The following is a 23,291-nucleotide window of genomic DNA, read 5'->3' on the forward strand; positions in this document are numbered from 1 at the left end:
GAGTTTTAAAGGGCAGTTGTCCCTTTGAAGTCTGGAATAAGGAAGACTGCACACAGTCTTCTAAAGTAACTATCCTGCTTCTCTAACCGGGACCATGTCTCCATGACAATGGAAAGAGAAGCAAATGGAGGAGTACCAGATTTTTTTTCTAAAGGATCAGCTTTGCTGTGCTTTGGTCTATGCAAGGCTCCATGAGCAAGTGCTCCACACCAGTAAAAATTGCTTCACCAAACGTACTTTCTGGTGGGGGTTGGAGTGATTGGCAGGGGCTGCACAACCAATGAGAGATGCTTTCCCCCCTCTCCCCCCCTTTCTCCGGAAATTCCAGGTGCACCTGCATTTCAGGAGCAAGCCTCACTGAGCACAATGGGACTTTGAAAACAACTTTAAGCAATATTCTGCAGCATCTGCACAACTAGTGCAGCGCACATATGTATGTTTTTGTTGTCTTCCTAGTGTTCAAGTACTTGTGCTGGTGGATTTCACCACCGGGTTGTGGTGTGCCAAGATGAGGACGGAAGAAGTGCTAGCTACTGTGATGAGACAGTGAAACCACCAGATTCAAGCCATTGTGATTCTGGTCCCTGTCCAAGATGGAACTATGGGAGCTGGGGAGAAGTAAGATGATTTGTAAAAAAAAAAAAATACAGCATTTTGTTCTTCTATCTTAACCCTCTGTTCAGAAAAATGAATAAAATAATATTTATTTATACTAATGCTGTATAACTTTCATTTCAGTATCAGACAATTTCCAGACAGCAGAATAATCTCATCAATATAACCATTTCTTGTCATTTTAATCCAGCCTTTCTGGATATACTTACATCTAAACTGAGCCCTGATTCACTCATTTAGCCTGTAATCACTGTACACAAACACACTCCCTATACCTGAGAGTCCCATTGAACTCAATTCAGCTTGCTTTTGAGTAGGCATGTATAGGATTGCACTGTCAGTAGGATGTGGATCTGACACTACAGGTATTTCTGTATATTAAAAGTCATTAATTTCATTGTTGCTTTTTATATTAAACAGTGACACACCTCTTTTCTCAGGCTTTCTTTCTCTGATTATCTTCTACTACATTACCCTCCATCTTGTGTCATGCTCCTGTCTTGCCTCTGTGACCTGGCAGTGATGTGGTCAAAGGGTGGGGCAGCCCCTCCCCCCCATTCACTCTTTTCCCCCATTGGCAGTAGGGTGCATAGTCTGCAGACTGTGTTTCCCATTCAGAATACCGCAGTTGCACATTTTTGAAGAGTCAGGATAGCAAAGTAGTTGCTTTCACCAGTCAGAATAACTAGCCTGCTTTTCCCATTCATGAAAGCATTGCAATGAGGTTTCAGAATTGCACAGTTGTTGCTTTCGCCAGTCACAGTAACTAGCCGGCCTTACCAATTCATAAAAGCACTGCAGCACTGTTTCTGGTCTTCACAGTTGCTCAGCAGTAGCTTTCGCAGTTCACAGTATGTAGCCTTATTTCAGGTTGCAGTAGCAGGGGTGAGCCTAGACAGGGGTGAGGTACAAGCCTCTCTCATTTGCTGAGCGGCTCCTCTCACCAAGGGGGAGAGGTAGCTTACTGGGGAGGGGGGACACCCACTGAGCTTGCTTTCAGCACTTCCTGTCTTCCCCCAGTTGGCCTCCAGTCAGTTAAGTTCAAATATGATCCTGGAATGAGATTGAGCAACATCACACATTCCTGACAATCCCAGGCTATACAGAAAATTGGAGCGGGGGGAGGTATGTGGTATATAAAGTACCAGCCATGGAAAGGGAATGCAGACAGAGCACGGTTGTAATCCTCTGTGCTCTTCCCAGGGAGTAAGTCCCACAAAATACAATGGGACCAACTCCTGAGTAAAAAGGCCCAGGATGACACTTCATGGTTGCAAGATCTGAGCACGTTGCCTCCCTTGAATGGCGTGAGGTTAATATTTGAGTAGACACACACATAGGACTGAGCTGCACAGAACTAAAGTGGGTGTGGGGGAGCACCTGGCACTGGCTGCCCAGTCTCCTCCTGCTCCCTGTATTGTTTACCTTTCAGCAGATCACAGTAACACTACTGCAAAATACTGCTACTGAAGGTTCTTAATACTGCCTGCCCCCTCGCTTTCCTGTCTGTGTATTCTTTATTGTGCATGACATATTGTGAATAGCTAGCCCGGGGACAGACATCCTGCACAGAGGGAAAGGGCTGGAGTTGCCTCCCTCTGCTAGCCTCTGCTTCCCTAGCCCCAAACTTTTCTTTCTGTAGGAAAACCTCCTCCTCCTCCTCCTTCCCCCTCACACACACACACACACACACACACACACACACACGGGAGCATGGACAGGGGTGGGGAACAAGCCTCTCTCATTCACTGAGCAGGGTTGATGGGGTTGATGATGTTCAGTTCTACTCCACCCACCCGGAATAAAAAGTGCTTTCATGTGGCCCATGAAAGTGGGGTTTTAGGCGCTCTATATTCTGCTTTTCCTGCTTCACGTACCCCGACGGACCAAAGTGATTTCAAGAAAATCCAGATATAACTAGAAAGCTCTTCTCATTCCATTTCCATGTAGATCTCCCCCTTCGAAGAAAGGCAGAGTATAAACGTGTTTCATAATAAGAACCAATAAACTATATGGGCTCACCTTGGTGCAAAAACATTAGTGGAAGTAATGTTTTTATTTTACTTACAGTGTACTCACACATGTGGCGATGGAATAAAGGCACGATTAGTAATCTGTCAGCTTCCAAATGGACAAGTGTTGAATGATCATAACTGTGAAGTAATAGAAAAACCACCCAATACAGCACAGTGTAATATACATTCGTGTCCTGGTGAAGTTTCATGGCATCGTGGACCATGGAAATCGGTACGATAGTATACGCAGTCATATTTATTTTTCCTCTCTCTGTTTCCCCTCTCTACCTTTTTCTTTTATAAAATTTTATATAGCAATTTTGTTTAAATACAAGAAAAGATGTTGTGTTCAGGGTACATTTTGTAAGGTATATATAGCTCAATACAAGACAATGGTATCCCAATCCTGTAACTGTTTTGCTGCTTCAAGCCCTGGAAGTGGCTATTCAGTGGCAGTTCTTCCACTGACGAACTGAAGTGGAATTTATGCTTAAACAGTCTTTAGAGAGAGAAAAACCTAATCTTGCTGCTCATCTTGGTTAATTAACATCTAAATTTCTTGTTGCTAACTGTTTTGAAAATGACAAATCTTCTTGGAATTTGTTTAAAAAAAAGTCAGCATAATACTTTTTAATGATTTCTACATATTTTTGTATATAGAACAAATGTGTATACAGTTATGATAGCTTTCCTATTTATCATTAGTTTTGTTTAGATGGACCATGGTTTATTCTTATGAGCATGAGCTTAGTGCTCACATGCTCCCTGTTCCTCGTTGCATTTTAGGGGAGGAGATTTAAAGCTTCCATTCCTAGTTGGTACAAACCACTGTTTTCCAAGTTCAAATGAAATGGGAAACTGTGGGTTCAAACAAACGAGGAAAAGAAGCTTTAAATCACCTCCTCTGATGTGGAGCCCAAGACTCGTGTAGGCTTTTGCTTATTATGTCTGAACAGAACCACAGTTTGCTAATACCAAAAACAAATGTAGTTCTTGCCATTAATATTTTGAGAATTGCTATTTCCAAAAACTGGGAATCATCCAGCCAAAGTTAAGCAGTTTTAAGTCCCATTGATAAAAGTAACAAAGTCAAATCAATGGAATTTAAAAGTGATTCACCTTAGCTCCGTCATGCCCATTGTAATTAAAGGATCTAGAGTAAAGTTGTAATGCAATCACAATAATCCCATTTTTTGGGAATGAATTGAATTTGATGACAAAATAGCACTGATTAATCTAGTTAAACAGATCCTGCTGTAAAACTCCCATTGAGTTTCTGTTTTTATTGTTCTTGGTAAATATGTCAGGACTGTATCAAGGATATATCACTTATTTGCAGTGATTTTTCCCATTTTTAACATTCATTTTATTAGTTGTATTTGATATGCTTTAATAATTCAGAAAACATTTCTACTGTGCAAACTGAATGTTCAGGCAAAGCATACTGGATATTCAGAACCAGTATTTTTTGTTTCATTGGCATTGTGCTTAAATTTTGCTGATTTCAGTGGAAAATTTAAGCTTGTGCTGAAGCTCTCCAAACAGTAGTGTTTAAGCACTTTCAGCTGTGGCTGAATCATGCCTCCTAATATTTTCCTTGATGTCTGCCTGAAATCGTACTTATGAGTTTCTTTACTAACACTGTTGCAACTAACACATGACCATGTGAGTAACTGGAACCCAATTAATGAGGCAAAGAACATAAATGAAAATAACATCTTGAGATGGTACCACTGCCAAGACTGGGGAGAGACATCGTTTTAGTAAGACAAAAAAGTAAGGAGACTGGGGTTAAGGATAACTGGGAGCAGAATACAAAATTACAGAAGTTCTGGTCTTCATTAGAACATGTAAATCTACTTTTGTCTTAATTTGTAGCTCCAGCAGCCCCTCATCTGAACTCACTTAACCAAATGACTTTGTGAAGCTGTTAACATCTATATTTACTTTCAGATTGGTTTCCATTCTTTCCTGTAATGGTTTAACAGACTTATTAGTGAACTGTCCATCTTGATCCTAGCACCTTGATTCAACAGTAGGTTGGGTTGGATCCAGAGCAAGTTCATCTCACTCAGGTCCCACTGAAGTCAATGGAAAGTTAGTCATGATTAACTTTTCTCATTGATTTCACTGGGACCTAACTAACTTTTGGATCCAACCCCTTCTATTTATTTCAGTTATGTCCATGCAATGGTGATTTGGATTACAGACGTTATTGAGATATTTTCTAGTTCCTTTTGTTTCATTTATCAAGACAGAGTAGGTAGCATCAACACTCTTCTGTGTTATAGGTTTCAAGCCTTTTACCATGAAGTCAATGCTCATAATCTTCTGTTGGCTTCAGTAGGAGAAAGGGTTAGATCAACTGTATATAAGTAAAATAATATTTATTTCATCCATGTTAATGTAAAGATGGAATTTTGCATCATGGAAGTGTCTCCATTCTCTTTTTTTATATTGCCTAAAATATTTATATTTTTGATAGAGTCTTTTATATTAAAAGGGAAGTCAGGATCTTGGCTTACAAAACAAACTACAGTCTTATACCTCTTCCTTTGCTGCTGCATTTTGTCAAACATCAGATTACCTCATTACTGATATTTGTTCAATGGTTTGTTTACTAACTTCAGTCTCGCTATATGCTGATAGTTTTTAAAAAACTTTGGAGAAAAGAATGATTTATCAATGTCTGACTTGACATTCACACAATGGAATCAACAGAATCGCAACATTTGACACTAAATCCAGAATAATTGTGTTGAATAAGGAGGAAAAATATAGACATTTCTAGAATTCCTAAACAGATTTAATATGTTGATTGTATTACATTTAAAATGAAATGTCCATGTTGATGTTATATAGCCTTGTAGTTAACAGAATGAACAATTAATTATTTATGTCTGATAATTTAATTTAATTATGTGGATGTTATTTAGTGTCTATGTGAAGTAATTGCTATTTGAGTTCTTTGTTTGACATCTGTTTTTGTGGCTTCACAGTTGTGGCTATGTTTATAATTATATGTGCTTTTATTAATGTCTTTGTTTTGGTTTCCTGTTTGGAATTAACCATTGATATGGAAGTGTTTTATTAACCTCAGATGAAGCTTTGTATGGCAATAAATGTTCTACTATTTTTCAGTGCAACTGTTTTCATAGGGGATAATTGTTACAACATTCTTAATAATTAAAGATTGAAATACTGTAGAGTTTGTCATGGCCTTTATGTGTGGACTTAATATTTATTGTCTAAAATGTATTCTCAGCCAGGAAACCACTGTAGCTCTTCTTGAGGTTAAGATACATTCCTTGCCATATCAGGGAGAAAAACACCTCAAGTAGGGAAATGATTCCATAAGTACTTAAGTTTTAAGGCAATTTAAATGCTTGAGGGAGCAATCCTGTGGCCCCTAGACAGCATCTGAGGGGCCATAGGATACTTCAGATTCCCAGCTCTGAGGTTGGAGACAGTGCTCCAACCTTGGAGGGGGGAATCGTAGTTCTGACCTCACTCTTCCCCTTGCAGCCAGTGCGAAAATAACCATACTGGTTGCTCTCTGACGCCAGGAATTCGGAGCAGGGGAGAAGGGGGCATTCTGGTGGGTGGGGAGGGGAGGAGACTGGAGAGGCCAGGATATGAGCTGTCCTGAGGCCTCTCCAGCCACCTTCCCTTCCCCTCCAGAGTGCCCCAGCTAGATGGGCAGAAGAGCTCATCTAGCGCAAAATGCAGGGCAGAGGAATGGGGAGGTGAAAATCACCTCCACCACTCCTCCCGCTCTGCATAGGATGACCATAAGCCTCTGCGTTCAGATTGTGCCCTTAGTCACTGTTTAATATACCAAATACTAAACAGTAACTCAGTTGTAGCAGAATTTAGCTTTTCTGATAAAATGGGAACGTCTAGTCTGGAGTTGTATACACACTTACTTGGGAGTAGCCCCATTGAACATAGTGGGACTTGTTTCTGGGTAAATATGCATAGGATTGCAATATTAGGCAAGTTTGGTGATAACCTCCTTAACTAATTTTGTAAGTTGAAGTAAAACTTGTTTTATGACAATATATAAGCTATTTATTGAAAACTGTAAGCAGTAAGTGCACCTTATAACTTTGCACTTAATATTTTAGGACAAAGGTATCACTGGATGACCCACCACCTTTACTAGTTATATATTTAAAAGTAATTATGTTTAGCAATTTTAAGTGCTAAAATTAACAGCAAATATGGCTGGTAATATCATGGGATAAATATGCAAACAACTTGCAGTATATTGTGGGCCTGTTCACATGTCACCCCAGCCTGCTGTGGCCTAATTTATCTGCAGGGGCTGTAGTGTTGTACTGGGCGCCATTTTTGCATGGCACCTGCAGGCACCCGGCTTGTCATGGCTTGTTGTGTCATGCAAACCCAGGCAGCAGGGGTTGTTTGCAGGTTATTTGAGGGTTGTCTAACCCTCAACACCTGCTTCCTGGTTTCGCATGACACGACAAGCCACAGCAAGCTGGGCACCCATAGCTACCTTGCAAAAATGGTTCTTGTGGGTGCTCAGCACAATGTGACAGGCCCCATGGGTAAATTAAGCCATGGTGGGCTGTTGTGCTGTGCAAACCAGGTCAGAGTTTCTATATCGTAGATATAAGAGAAATAAGGGTTCTTGTCCAATTTTTGTCCTACATCTGCAGTGATATATGGGCGTTTTTCCTGTTTCCCAAGTTTGTTTCAACCAAGTTCGTAACATGATATGAGTTTTAATATTTCATACCAGGTTTAAGAAACTGTGAAACAACAAGATTTGAGTTATAGCTCATTCTTTTGCAACATCCACTTCCCACAGGATTGGGAATTCCTCATGTGCTGAAAACTATGAGTAGGATCCAACTGTGCCCCGGTGCTAGCGCTAACTATGTAGTGCTAGCATAAACAAACCCTTGTGTAATGTAACTAGCACTTGCTATGGCAAAGGGAAAAAGCAGCAATTTGCCACCAAATTGCAGCACCTTCTCCACACCAGTGGCAAATCATTGCTTTTTACCATTGCTCTAGCAAGCACTTAAGTTGTGCAAGCCTTGGGGCACAGTTGGGTCCTAACCTGTGTATGTATGTCACTCTATATACATAAATGATATGAAACAAGGGGGGAGGGGTTGGACAAACTTTTGGAGCACAGAGCTATCAGTGGCTATAAGTCGTGGTGAATATAGGATATTACTATTTATTTTTAATTTATTACTAGGTTCAAAGGTAGTGATATCAAGTGCTGGGGAACAACAGTGGGAGAGGGCTATTGCCCTCATGTCCTGTTTATGTACTCCCTCAGAGGAATCTGGTCACTGTGGGAAACAGGATGCTGGAATGGATTGAACTTTGATTTAATCCACCAGGGCTCTTCCTATGTTCCCAAATATTAAATTTCATCTGATTTAACAGAGCATCCTCAAATAAAAAATGAAGTTCTGGATCTATTTTTTGTTCCTGACAGTCAGGAATGATCAAATCTCTCTTGTACAAATTATATCCTTTCCACAGGGAAACTCAGTGATGCATCTCCCTTTTCCTATCACACACAACAACTTGAGCTCTATGAAGATCATTGTTCAGGTCAAGAGTGATTGAAACATAATTTTTTTACACCATTAGTATTATTAGTGTTAATATTAATTGTACACATTTTCCATCAATAATAGATAAATATGTATTAAGTAATATAATGTAACTCAATTATGCCATTTATCCTATGAAGTCTATAAGCTGCTAGTGCCCTCCACAATCACATTTTCTTTATCTATATATCTTATAATAAAGCCTCTTATTTTATTGTGATTTCTTTGTACATACAGCTAGTTTCACCGTTAGTATTGTAGCAGACCCCAGGTTCTTAGGAATGTAATTAGAACTGAACAACACTGCAAGTTTATTAACACAAATTTATAAATAAAGAAAAGGATCAGTACAGAATTTAGATAATAAATAAGGGGTGGTCAATATATATAGCAATGGTGCCAGAATAAACAAGTGTTTTCAACCTTTAAATAAACAATTTCAACAAAACAGTAATGGCTGTATCAGAGTAAGTTTGTGTTACAATCCCATTTCTCTTTCCCCCACTTCTGAATGTGTCCCTTCAGAAATGCAGACCCTATGTCACTCTTTCAGCATCCATCAGGCCTGACACACAGCATAGATCTTTAGTTTTTTCAAGAGCAGATTCTTCTTCTGTTAGCAGCAATTGCCTCTCTTTAATATACAGATCTCACTCTACTGGTGTCTCAGGTATTTATTCTCGACTTCTTTCACCATTTCCCATTCCCAAGAAGAATGACTTGTTTCTCCCTCTGTCAGCCATGCCTCTCCCTCTCCAGCTCTTTTTCCTCTTCTTGTCTCCACAAGAACCACCAACCTTTTTCACCATTGCTCCAATAACCTTCTCCCACCCCCTGCTATATCTGTCAAATCATTTCAGTATTATACAGTAAAATGGGTTCTAATATTCTTTACGTTGTTGTGCATGTTCAGAAACACATTTGGCAGTGTGCTATTATTACATACCAAAGTATTCTTTTAGGCCTTCTGCAATCTGTTCTGTAGATTATTCATATATCCATGTCTTCCTTTTGTAGCATTTTTGACAGACCCCTGTTCCAACTACCATCTTTGCGAGTGTTCTTTGATAATTTGGTTACATTATCTTCTGAAAACTGCTTGTATTTATCATTTGTGAAGCAGGAGGATGGAGGGATTTATCTTAGGAGTGTGCAAATGTTTACAGATCAACATTTTTTTAATGTGAAAGCAGGACTTTAGTCAGGCCCAAAATATTCCCTTAAAGTCTCCCTCTTTCATCCTGATGCAATGTGTCTATGTAGCCTGATTAGCTGCTAATCTGATTAAAACATTTTTAAACTAGGTATTTGCTCACTAGACAATATTACTGAAGTCAAATTAAATTAATTCAGACTGAAGGCAATGTATCTTGAATCAAGAGGGCATTGCCCTCACTCTGAATTATCTTTGTTTGTCCTCAGTGATGTAATCATGTAGGCTATAGCCAAGTTTGACTGGCTATGTGGTGACTCATTTGTTCCTAGGAAAAAAATAACTATTTTAAAGAAAAATGGTACTACAGAAATGGTACTGCAAAGATGTTCTCTCTGGAGTACCACACCAATGCCGTCACCATCTGACTGGCAGGTAATGGGGGAAGGAACCTGAATGTCTATGAGAAGGGGAGCATGGCTGTGTAGCTATGCTGTTAACGCTTTTACTCCTTTTTTTAGTCCTCCTGAAGAAACATTGAAAAGGGAGTGGGCATTTTTGCATTCCATTGACAGGGCAGCAAAGTCATCATTTTGGTTCAGTCCTGATATCAAATTATTATGGCCACTACTTCATAAGGTGCGGTTGAGTAGAGTGTTGGCAAAGGATGTACAGGGGTTCTATGTAGATTCATAACATAATAAATACTTATTGACACTACTGTGTATGGGAACACGTTTGTGCTGGTGCATGATGTAAGGATATTTGCATTAATACAGCAAGGTGCTTTTAAACTATTTCCCACCATGAAACATTGTGCACACTTGTTTTGCCCTTTTACTTGTTGATATTAATAATGTTAATGGCTGTTTTACTTGAAAAAGTTAATAGCAATCAAATTGTGAAAGTGTGTGTGTGAGGGGGGAATGTTGAATGGAGAGCTGATCTCACCACATGAGTAACTGCAAAAAGGAATGGAGGTTGTCAGAATGTCAGATGGTAACAAGGTGCCACAGTATAGAGCCATGCTAAGACAAAAGCAAAAATAATAGTTGCTTAACAGAGAGATCTTTTTATTTTTTATTTTTTAAAAGCATGTTAAACATGGCGCAGAGTGGTAGGCGGCAGTATTGCAACTGAAACTCTCCCCATGACCTGAGTTCAATCCCAGCGGAAGCTGGGTCTCGGTTAGCCGGCTCAGGTCGACTCAGCCCTCCATCCTTCCGAGGTCGGTAAAATGAGGACCCAGCTTGCTGGGGGAAAGGTAGTCATGACTGGGGAAGGCAATGGCAAACCACCCCGCTATAGCCTGCCATGAAAACGCCAGCGTAAGCAGGCGTTCCTCTAGGGGTCAGCAATGACCTGGTGCTTGCACAGGAGGAACCTTTCCTTTTTTAAACATAGCACCAAATGTTGACATATCTTTGGCCCTATCCAGGCATTCTATTTGTAGATGAAGCAAACATATGATGAAAAGGAGTATTCCTGTCCCACCCCTCTCCCTTGCAGTGTTTCATTGCCCTCAACTCATGGAGCTCTCAACTCCTGTGTGCATGGAGGCTCTCCACTAGAGCCAGAACAGGGATTTTTCAGTATTCTGGCTCATGTGGACAGCCTCCCTCCCCTTGTGTGTTTGCTTTATCCACATCTAGAATGCCTTAATAAGGTTAGGTTGTTGAGATAAGAGGGTGGTATCCGATGTTAGTTCTATGTAGAGTAGACCCATTGACATGAATGAGACTTAAGTTAGCCATTGGATACCAGCTGAATGTATTTAGTCTACAGCTCATAAAACTGATTAAAAAGAATGGGCAGATTGGAAGTTTTATGCCTTATGAAAATCTCTTCATACAGTGCTGGGATTGTGTATCTTGTAATAATGCAATCTTAGAAGGGTTTTTTTTTTTTTTTTAACAATACACAGTTTAATTCTGGAGAAAAGAGTAATACCTGGGCAGAATAGACATGGTAGTACTAACGTTTGGTGTGGAAATTTTAGCTGCAGTATCTATATCAGATGCATCAAACTTAAGGTCTAGGGCCCTTGAGGACACAGATTATTGAACCATCCTCATAGTCTGAAAGCAGATGTTTTTATTAGGGTAAAAGAGCAGACTTACCAATAGCTGGTATAGCATGCCACAGGCTTTACAATTAAAAACTATGGGTGTGGTACTTGCTGGGTCAGAAATCTGATCTTCCAACCCATCTGGTCTATATCATCATTTTGAAATTATGATATAGACTAAACAATTGATAATCAGATGGAAGTACTTCACTGTGATGAAAGCAATTGATTTATGGAATAAATCATCACTTCCTTGTGAAAGTATTTGCAAAGGGAGAGGTATTTAGGGAAGGAACATGCTGCTGCTGTTGTTGAAGCAACTAGGTTGATACTCCTAGTCTTGATCCAGTCATGCATAGTTGTAGCAGAATGTGAATCGAAATACATCCAAATGTGTATCTTCATCCAAATACCAGGACACTGAAGGTGCAATCCTATGCATGGTTAGATAGAATAAAAGGTCTACAGCTTGGCTGGCTGGGGCATGCTTGGAGTTGTAGGCCTTTTTTCTATCTAAACATGCGTAGGATTGTACCTTCAGTCACATATAATTCCATGCCACTAGAGCTAGACTAGGGACAAAGTCTTGCTGCACCACCCTAAGAGGTGATGAAACCACCATCACAGCAAGACAGGCATCTCAATCCAGTTGTCTCTGCAATGGGGATGCATCCTCACTATTCAAAGTGAGGGCCATGTGAGGGCTTCATTTCCCATTAATGATGAGTAATGCAGCCAAGTCTGATTGGCTATGTGGGACAATGACCACATCACATTCACATCACATTCACACGTGATCCCTAATTGGCTGAGATCCTGCAGTAGATCCTGCAGTGAAGACAAATCACTAAAAATGCCATTGAAGCAAGAACAGAGTGGGGCTTCAATAAGGTCTAAAACTGTGAAAGACAACTTCGGTAGGTGGTTTTCTGACGGTTTTCCACATCTCTTCAAAGCTCCATTTTCCCCATTGAAAATGTAACATTTCAGTGTAAAAATTCAGCACAGCACCAATTCTAGCTGTCTGAGATGGTCGTAAAGGCTCTTTAAACCTTCAAAGAAAAGGAGGATGGTGCAAAAGGAGCAGGAGCTGCAGCAAGGGAGACGGAGGCTAAGGGTAGGAATGACAAATACCCCTCCATGAAATTTCACAGACCTAGTAATCTCAATCTCTGCCAGTATAGATCATTTATTGCAGAACATTCTAAGTGTTCAAGATTCTACAGTCAACTGTGTTCTGAGGCATCTAAATGTGAATAATACATCTATAGCATATGAGTTCACTGGTATAGAACAGTGTGCCAGCTGTTGCCTATGAGTGATCTCCCTTGAATTTTATTATTTAAAGGGGAAGAGGATTTAGCAGACATATCCCAGGTCCCAGAAAAACACACAGACTTTGAACAATACTAATCAATTCCAGCTTTTGCCCTTTGATGTTTTAATATTTCTAAAAGAATCAGCCATATGGGAGATGTTAGTTTAGTCCAGTTGAGATAAGTAATAGAATCTTAGTATAAATAAGAGATTATTCAGCTTCAATTTAGTCCATATATTTGACACTTAAAATTCTTGTGAATGTTCTGCATGTGCAAGTGTTTTGTATAAATCATCCAATGTACCTTTGTTTATTTAAAATGTTCTAAAAATAAGATAAAGGCTGCAGTCCTATACACACTTACCTGAAAGCAATGGGACTTATGTCTGAATAGATATACTAGATATATAGGATTGCGCTGTTAGATTGTTCTGAAATAAAATTATTACAAAAATGTTCTAAAAGTGATAAAATAGGAATAAAAAAATAACTTAAAAATTGACATGTCTGCCCTATTTTTATTTTTTGCAACAAGCAATCAAGGTAGTGATTATTTTGCCAAAGACTACTTCTCTGGTAAAGTGGCAATGGGTGTGCCATAGAATAATGTTTATTTGAAGGAGTTGGACAGCAGAGACCTTTCCCAGAAAGAATGCTGAATGAGCACAAACAAAGCTGGTGGCAAATCTGCTAAACCCACCAAGTGTCAGCAGTGATAACTCTATTGTACTGATACATTTATGAATTGGCAGGGCATAATTCTGCCACACTGACACCAACTGGCAGTTATTTTATGGCTAGTTCAAACCCTATCTTTATGATGGACCAGTGGCTTGTGGAGAAAGAGCCTGTATATTGCAAGGTCCCCTGAGGGAAAGAGAAACTGTGTGTGCAGTGAGATTTGGCATACCCACCTGCCCCCCATGGTATCCCCATTGGTAAGTGTTCCCCTCCAAAACCTAATATTAAGAGGAGATCAGCTTGTGCCTAGCTGCAATATTATCTCCAAAGTGGATCATTCCACTATTGCCCTAAAGCAGTGAATGGCAGTCATTAACTTACATAGGAGAAAGCAAAGAGGTGAAATGATGGAAAGCACTGGGAACTGGGCTGAGACTCTTCTCTGTCCTTAGTTACTTTACCCATGAATAATCAAGCCTGCTTCTATCTCCACAACCCACTCCTTCAAATGAATAACTTGGTCCTGGGTTCTATTTCTTAGGGCACAATCCTATGTATGTTTAGACAGAAAAAGAGTCCTACAATTCCCAGCATGCCCCAGCATACGTGCATATGATTGTGCCCTTACAACTCCCAGCATACCCCAGTCTAAACGTGCATATGACTGTGCCCTTAGTGACATTACAGTGGGGTGGATACCTTGGGAATGGATATGTCTATTCCTGTGTTTGTATGCAATTAATATAACAGATTATACTGGTGTGGCCAGCTGTTTCTTGGGCATGAGAGATTGTAAGATTGCTTCCCACACAGCTGCTGTAAGGGCTGAAACAAACAGAAAAACATAGGTAGGCGGGGGAAATGTCATCTGAAAGTTAGACAATGTGTTCATCCACTGAAGATATAGGGTTGACCTAAATTGTAGTTAGAATAACTGAGGGCACTTGATGACACGTATGTGGGGATTTTTTTTAAAGGAATGCTTTAAACATCTATATGAAGATGTTTCCGTGTGTGCAGTTTCCTGAAAAACTGCCCTTGAAAGTGCAAACAAACTTTTGAACACAAAACTGAACAGATTTCTCAGCTTAGTTTTACAGATGGAATAAGGTGAGAGCAATGTAAAATTTAATATTTGCAATAGGATTCCCATGGTCCATCCAAAGTTAAGCATTTTAAGTTCTGTTAATTCCAGTGTGAGATTTAAGTGCATGCATAAATCTCTCCTATTGAAACATGCTTTGGCTGGGGGTTGCTAGTAGTTTGGGAAAAAAATAATTTCTCTAGTTGCATGACATTCATTTATGTATTTAATCAAACATTACTGTACCACCCTTTAATAGAAATTCCTGAGCAGTTTGCATAAAAACATCTTCACAATAAGTCATTATTTATGAAATCATTAGAGTGAACATTTTACATCATTTTTTGCGTTCAGGTATGGATACCAGAGTACAAAATAAAGACACCTTGACTTAGCTGAGAGTTGCACGTGTGAATTTAAGTTGATACTTTTGTTGGCAAACTACTTCCGAATGTAGACTCATATTGCATCTTCATGTTAGATGATATCTCAGTTGAGATTAGTGATGCCACCTTGCTCAGATGTAGAAGCTCCAGGAGCTTGTAATGCTTCAGCTACAAAATATTATAATCCCGGAATTCTTCAGCTTGGATTTTGATCCAAGCTGGAGAAGAATGATCCTCTTATATATCCTCCTGACCAGCATGCCCCAAGTCCCCTACAACCAATTTCCTCAGTCTTCCTTCCCCCACACTCCACTTACTGGGCAGTATCCAATGTGGCACTACCACCAACATAAATTACATTGCGCTAGCATAAACAACCTCTAGCACAATGCCAATTGCTCTTGCTCTTGTTGGTGCAATGGGTTTCCCCCCCCAAATCCTGCTGCACTAGCAAGCACTATTGGCATTGCAACAGAGATTGTTTACATTAGTTAAGGGTGCAATCCTATGCCAGCAAAGCTGGCTGGGGCATGCTGGGAGTTGTAGGCCTTTTCCCTGTCTAAACATGCATAGGATTGTGCTCTAAATGTAATTTATATTAGCAGTAGAATTGCATTGGATACTGCCCAGTACATTTATGCTAGCACAACGTAATTTACATTGGTGGTAGTGCCGCATTGGATACTGCCCACTGAGCTGCAGTTGAGGCAGCATTCTGATGGCAGCAGCAATCTACGCTGTGACAAATCCCAGTGAAAGAAGAGAAGGAAGGAGATCTCTCCCTCCCATCTCCAATGCAGGCTTAGAAATAAGCCAAGCTACTTCCTTAGTTTGGGGGAATATTATTAACTGGGGTGGATGCAAGAGAAGGTTCACCCATCATTACTTCACATTTACTAATAGTGGTACAATTCTGCAGACTTAAGCATACTTAAGTCCCATAATGAACTACACTAGATTATGATGAATGTTTGTTTGGCCTCTAGCTATTTTATCTAGAGTAAATAGCTATAAAGTGCTTGTGCAGCAACAGTACTGACTACTTAGACAAAAAATATTTCTGATTCCCAGTATGTTTCAGACACCCGTGTTCTGTGATAGATAAATTGCTTCACAAAGGTATGGCAGTTAAACCTCTTTGCCCATTTGGTAGAATACAGTCTTCTTCATTGCATGTATTTTTCAGACTCTTACAATATTAAGGCCGTAAAACAACTGAAACATTATAGAGCTATAAGACTTTTTTTGTCTGCACAGCTGGTACTGTTGCTTTTTCATTTATATCTTTTTCACAGCTGTTAGATCCCCTTCCTTGCTTCCCTTCCATTACTAGTATATCTGATATTATAGGCTGAGTTTTTCCTTTATCCTTTCTGAATTACAGTGTTCTTGTATTCGTTCCTCACATTTAATGTCCTCACATTTAATGTTCAATCAATTCTTTATATTTTCTTCATCATTACAGTGTACATACATTGACACTTTATACTTCATATCACCATTGTGAATCAATATGAATTATGGAATCTCTTATAGTGACTTTGTAAAATATATGTAAAATGTTATATGGTATATACTCTCCATTCTTTTACTCTAAATTGCTTTCAAAAACACAACTTAAAATGAACTTTTTGTAAACAGTGAAGCTTTCTGCATATTTTGTCCAACACTAGTACCCATTTTACAAAAGATGGCATTCCTTTATTTCAAAGATTTTAGAGCACATACATGTTTATATGATGGATTTGGCATACCACTATTGAAGTAGTATATTCACATTTCAAACTTGTTTGAAGAGCATAGAATTATCAATTTTACCAGTTACTAATAAATGCCAAACTGTTCTTTTCAATTAAAATTGTGAGTATTATCCTGCTAATGTTAAAAAAAGTTTAAGTCCTGTTGATTGCCAATGGGAAGAGTTCAGTTAAGGCTTAAGTCTTCTGTTGAAATGGATGGTACTTAAGGATGCTTAACTGTGGCTGGATTGTGTCCTGTGTTCTTAATTACCCTGATAATCACTGAGTTGACTAGACATATTGTCTTGATATGAAAGGACAATTTAAGCAAACAACAGAGCAACATGCTTACCTTTTAATGTTGCCATCTTCAGTGAATATAGTTTTGAAATGGGAGGCCTTGTCAATAGAGCAAGAAAGGCAGTGTCTGATGAAGAAGAATAGCTAACATTAGGCAGATGGAAACCCCTGTGGAAGAAGTGGGCACCCTAAGACAGTGACACTAAATTTATTTTCATCTTGGTACTTCAGATGGGGAAATAAAATGATTAGGTCTGCCTTACAGTTTAAGTTGACTAAAAGAAGAAGAAAGAAAAACGAGCTTTTAGATAATAAAGAGTACATGTCTCCTTCAAAACACCTGCCTAACCTTTTATTTAAGTGCCACCATTTATCAAGTTCTGTTTACAGTGTAAAGACTTTAATGTAGAGCTTATCACTGGGATGCTTTGATACTTAATCCTTCTAAAGCTGCTCTTTGAAATGCCTTTATAATGATAAGGTCTGCAAAAGTGGCAGGTTCTCTGTCTCATCTTACTTAAAGGCTTAGATAAAAGAGAAGAATACCTTGCAGGGAATGTTTTATATTCTTCACATAGAGCTTTTTTCCTCATTGTAACACCCTCTAAATGTAATGCAATATGAAGCTACTGGTGTTTAAAGGTTTAGCATAGAAAACAAATGTATTTACATCAGCCATTCTGACCATATTATTGGGAAGCCCTATTGTTTTCAGTGGAACTATATGGAAGCTCCTTTGTTAAGTTCCATATGTAGGTGATGTAAATGTAATTCTAGGATAGCAGCCTCAGAGATATTTACATTGGCTGAAAATTAGAATTGTATTAATCAGTATGTTTGGGAAAATCAGGTTGCTGAAAAGTAGACACTGCCCCCTTAAATACAACAGGGGCTGGTTCCAGGTTTGAGGGACCCCTGGGCAAAGCACCCTCTGGTGGTCCCCCTCCTCCACTGGTTGGGAGCAGTGTGTTGAGCTGCACTGAGTTTGTCTCTCAAGCCACCATTTTGAGTTCCCATCATGCCCGAGATGTAGTGTTGTTCTGAAGCACTGTGGAAAACTGAAATTGCAGCTAGACACAACCACCTGGTGTAGGTAGAGCATTTTTTTAATCTATTTTTTAGCCACCTTTCAAGACCATCGCCTTCCCAAGGCAGCGTATAGCATAAAAGCAATACAAACATCCATCTCTATGCCTTCTCCCTTACTAACAGTTTCCAGAAGCATGGCCATGTCAGTCTGTTGCAGCAGGAACAACAAAGAATCTTATGGCACCTTAAAGATGAACAAATGTATTATGGCATAAGCTTTCATAGACACAGTCCACTTCATCAGATGCATGAAGTGTTAATGTCTAGTTGGCAAATTTATGTACACATGTTGTAGGTAATTGTAAACAGTGAGGTCAGAAGGAGTGGAAATGCAGACAGTATATTCAGTGATAAGTACCTTAACAGTATCCATTCACAAGATGTCACCAATGCAGTGATGTTATCACCAAATAATATTTTGTGAATAGCCACTGTTACCATTACTGTCTTCCCAAAAGCATGTATACATACATCTCCCCAAAAGCATGTGTACATACATTTGCCAACTTGACATTAACATTTCATGCATCTGAAAAGTGAACAGGATCTACAAAATCTATGCTCTGTGTTCCCATCCTCAGTCCTTGCACTGGTCAAGCATTGTGTTGAATTAAAGTGAGAACATGAGAGATTGAGAGAGAGGGGGGGGGGAGGGAGGGAGGGGGGGAGGGAGAGAGAACCAGAGTGATGAGGGTACTGAACTTAGGAAAGCAAAGGCAATGGTGGTCCATTGTCCAGGTAGCACAAAGTCCAGGAGATAGCTCTACATCCGAGAGCCATCTTGAAGTATGGGATATCTCGGTACTACCTGCATAGTGAAACATGACACAACCTTGGTAGTGCCTGCCTTCTGAAAAGGCAGGAAGGCATGGAGAGAGATGGTCATACTGTGACCCTGTTCCACTGAGATTATCCCCAGTTTTAGTATCTTAAAGTGAATACAGGCAACCATTGTCAAACCATCTTCCTGTCTCCCTAGATCAGGGCCATAAGTGTGATTAAAAAATTTCCACACCATTTGGCAGGACAATTGACTTATCAAGTGCTTAGACCATGGTAAGTAACAACTAGGTATGGCTGACTGCACCTCTTCTTCTTCTTTTGTAAAAAAAGAAAAAGAAAAAAGGTGTGGACAAAACCAGGGATGTTTGGACACCTATTAGCTATGATAGCAAAATGGAACCTCTGAATGTCAGATCCTGGGGGTAAATGAATGGGGATGGTTGTCCCTGCTTGTGGTTTTCTAGAACAATCTGGCTGGTCACAGCTGGAAGCAGACTAACAGCACAACCCTCTACATGTTTATTCAGAAGTCAGTCCTGCTCAGTGGAGACTGGTGGCTCCGATGTCAGTGGGCTGGTGAATCTACTTTGGGTTTCAGGCAGAACCAGTCAGAACTCTAATGGCATTATCCAAGCACCTTTAGAGTTCTGACTGAAACCTGGACCGGATTTACCGCCCCACTGATATCGGTGCCACCAGCCTCCACTGGTCCTACTTTGTCCTGCTGGTAAGGTGTGTGTAGAATTGTAGCCTAAATGAACCTGATCCAGTATAGCAGTATTTATTTGCCATCAATAGCATCGATAATTATCCAAATGATAGTTTCTGTTATAAAATGATATTAAAGCCAAAAGAATAATGCATGTCTTCTCCTCCTTCTCCTTCTCCTTTTCCTTCTCCTTCTTCACCACAGTGCTCTGTGTCCTGTGGGAATGGTTTAAAGGACCGTGAAATATATTGCATTAACAACTTCCAAATTAAACTAGGGGATGATGCGTGCAAACATTTAAAGAAACCTCGAACCCACAAAGCTTGCAGAGCTGTCAGATGTCCCGAATGGAAGGCCAACAGATGGACTGAGGTATTACAGTGTTGCTTTAATGTCGTGCAACAGCTTATGCAGTACATTGGAGAAAAGGTCCTATTTTCCTCATTAAAGACTCATCTTTCTGGTGCACCGAAGTTCAATTCTACGGGGTATGGGCCAGTCTACTGTCTATTGATAATAAGTGTCATATATGGCAGCTCACCAGACGCTAGATAACCAGACTGTTCTGTCTTGTCCCCTATGCTTTTTAATGCCTTCATCAGGGTGGGCAATGTTCAGGGGTTCCGGGGGCCAATTTCTCCCTCTCCAGAACCCACTGGGGCTGCACCCCACAATTTGGCAGTATGGAGGTGGAGTGCATGCCTTGTTTTAAAGTTTAATTGGCCCTTTTCAACCACTGCCATGTCTCCAAAATTTGGTGGCAAATTGCCACTTTTTTGCCACCACTACAGAAAAAATTCAGCAGCAGCAGGAACAATGGCACAAAAGGACGGTGTGTGTGTGTGTGTGTACAAATGCGGCCCATGGACCACATATAGCCTACCCCTGATCTACATGGTGCAGATAGTGAGGGCTGCACACAAGGCTTGGGGGGGACACATATGTCCCATGAGTCTTGTGTAGCCCACCTTTGATATATATGAAGCCACTGAGAGAAATCATCTGGAGGTTTGGGCTAAAGAGTAATAAGTATGCTGATAAGCGCCCCAAAAAAGGGGAGGAAGAAGTCTGTCAGACAGGGATACAAAACTGGACAAATCACAGGACCATAAAAACACATGCACAAAGAGAACAAGCATCAATGTCAACTAGTAATGATCAGTAGATAATGAGGCACCTGTGCATCAGGTGTGAGTACTCAATACACAAACAGTCATATAATCAAGAATGCATTGTACATATCAAATATGCAGCATAGCTGTTGATGAAAACTCTGGCTTACATTTTCATTTCTGCTTCAGAATAATAGACTAATTATCTTTATTTTGTTTGTCTCTTATGGATGGCAGCCAAGCCAAGTTCTGAAATCTTAAAAAAAAAAAAAAAAAAAACCTAGGTGGCAAAAATGCTCCAATGAAATGAAATGCCAAGGGTGTGCTCCTCCAGGAGAATAATATTCCAAAAGTATTCAAAGCAATATATACTGGGGAGACAAATGGCCATACGTTTGAAAGAAGAGACCCATGATCCATGGCTGTTACATAAGTATGGAGATGACATGCAGCTTTACCATTCATTTCCACAAACTAGTCCCAAGAAGGCTGTGGAAATCCTGAATCTGTGTCTGGATTCAGTTTTGGAATGGATGAGGGAAAACAAGCTGAAGCTTAATCCAGATAGGACAGAAGTACTGTGGGTGGCAAATTTGGAAATACTAAAAGGAAAATTTGTTATATTCAAAGGACGGCATGTACAAGTTGTACCCAACGACACACACACTAGCCAAGAACGGTGGCCTATAAGATCAACCGCCTAGGACATTCTGTTTCCTGGGTCTGCAAAAAATGGAAATTCAAGCTTTGGGGAAACCTCAAGTCATGAATGTGAGACTGTATTGTGGGTCACAAGGGGTGCAGGGTTGTAATAATAACTGAAACGCAATTGAGCAAGCTTTCTATTTATTCCCACCCCACACATAGCATTCATGTCACTGACAAAAAGAGAATTATTCACAGGCTGATTTCACTTTTGCGCTCTCTCGCTCTCTTGCTCTCTCTCTCGCTCTCGCTCTCTCTCTCTCTCTCTCACACACACACACACACACATACATCAGAGGAGATTGCTTTCAAGCAGCTTCATCTTACCACTGCCAATGTTTTCCAGACTTCAAAAATGACTAAATCATATTTAACCATTATTCCCTCTACCGCTTTGCTGCATCTTTGTTCTTTTTTTAAAGCTTCTGCAGCCTTTTAATGTAATTCTCCATGGCATATTTCTGAAAATGTGTGCCTTTTAAAGAGACGAATATATGACCTTCTAGAATGTGAGGGGTGGGGGAAGGAAGGACATACCACAACTTGTTTCGATTAACTTTATCTGAAAATCACTGATGTACAGCTGGAGCATCTATTCTCCAGACTCATTTGTATTATAACTATTAAGTTTATGATGATCTGCATGTAAGCATGAAAGGAGAGCAGATCCTTTATACATGTTTTGCATTGTAGTCATCTCCATCAATGGCATACACTGACGCAAGATACATCCCTCCATAGAATGCTAATTAATTTCAAAGCTATATTGACACAAACAATGGGGTGCAATAAAATATGATGCTGTGCAATGATTCAGGACATAACCTTGGATGCACTGCATTAATCATGATGATATTTTAAGTACGTTTTATTAAAGATTAAAATGAGATTACCTGGGGTGATGATTATAGCTGGCCTCCACAAACTGTGAACCATCAAAATGATCGCAGCCCATGAGCCATGTACTGCGGCCTGCTAGGTGTTCTGATAACCCATTCAAGCCCCAAAATCATAAGGCACCCCAAAGGCCAATGGCCATGAGGCAAAACAGGATTCCCCCAGCACTACCTTCTGGTTACATGCTTCCAGAAAGGACTGGAGCTATTATAACACCATGCCCCTGCTTTCCAGTTCTACCTTAGCTATGTGCCCCAGAAGAACACCATGGTCAATGGTATCGAAGGCCACTGAGAGGTCCAGGAAAACTAACAAGTTTGCAACCCCACCCCCATCCAATACCCGGCATAGTTTTGACCACTTAGGCAGTCCTTCTGTTGTCCAGACCCCAGCCTTACAATGACAGAAATCACTGAGTTGACCTTGTGGACATCCAGCTCAACACCCACATCTCATTGCAGTATATTAATATTTGTAGACCTCATTATTGACATTGATGAAGACATTCAGCATCACCCCATGTTATACATTCCCTATTCTTAATTGTGGGTTAAATAAAAATTGCCCAACCTTTTCTATGGAAGCCACCAGAATTTTTGATTTCTTTGAAGTCCTTCATTCTACTTCTTGGATTTGATTCCTTCGTATAGTATCTTTATCTCTCTGTTTGTTTCATATTGTCCCCAGTGTAAGAAGAGACTCTTCAGAGTGGATGTGGATGACCAGTGTTTCTACCATATAGTGGCTATTTTGAAAGCATTGTGGTAGGATCCATAGGGAACTACATCAAGCGCAAAAGCCACGATTGCATTCTAAATAGCCAACAGTTCTGGGACATTCCCACTTCCATCAAGCAAAATCATAAACCAATTGTACAGTGGAAAAAATACTTTCCAGGATGTATCCAGGATGAATTATTTTCTAGAACTTCTTCAGTATTTCATTCTGTAAATCACTGTTCAAGTTGTTGTTGTTCAGTCATTCAGTCATGCACTTTCCAGGATGTATCCAGGATGAATTATTTTCTAGAACTTCTT

General features: G+C 39.9%; 1 protein-coding gene across 2 annotated transcripts in view; it reads left to right on the forward strand.

Moving 5' to 3' along the window:
* The window catches only part of ADAMTS20 (ADAM metallopeptidase with thrombospondin type 1 motif 20), a 112,592-nt gene that overhangs the window by 73,165 nt on the left and 16,136 nt on the right, over nucleotides 1-23,291 (forward strand). For both annotated transcript variants that reach the window (XM_084811815.1, XM_084811814.1), the window contains 3 exons: nucleotides 457-618; nucleotides 2,686-2,862; nucleotides 19,745-19,912. In XM_084811815.1, coding sequence (XP_084667941.1) covers nucleotides 457-618; nucleotides 2,686-2,862; nucleotides 19,745-19,912 — 507 coding nt within the window. The remainder of the gene's footprint in view (nucleotides 1-456; nucleotides 619-2,685; nucleotides 2,863-19,744; nucleotides 19,913-23,291) is intronic.

This window comes from Heloderma suspectum, chromosome 7 (assembly GCF_057233095.1).
Source record: "Heloderma suspectum isolate Gila_16-S chromosome 7, 16-S_ref, whole genome shotgun sequence".
NCBI lineage: Eukaryota > Metazoa > Chordata > Lepidosauria > Squamata > Helodermatidae > Heloderma > Heloderma suspectum.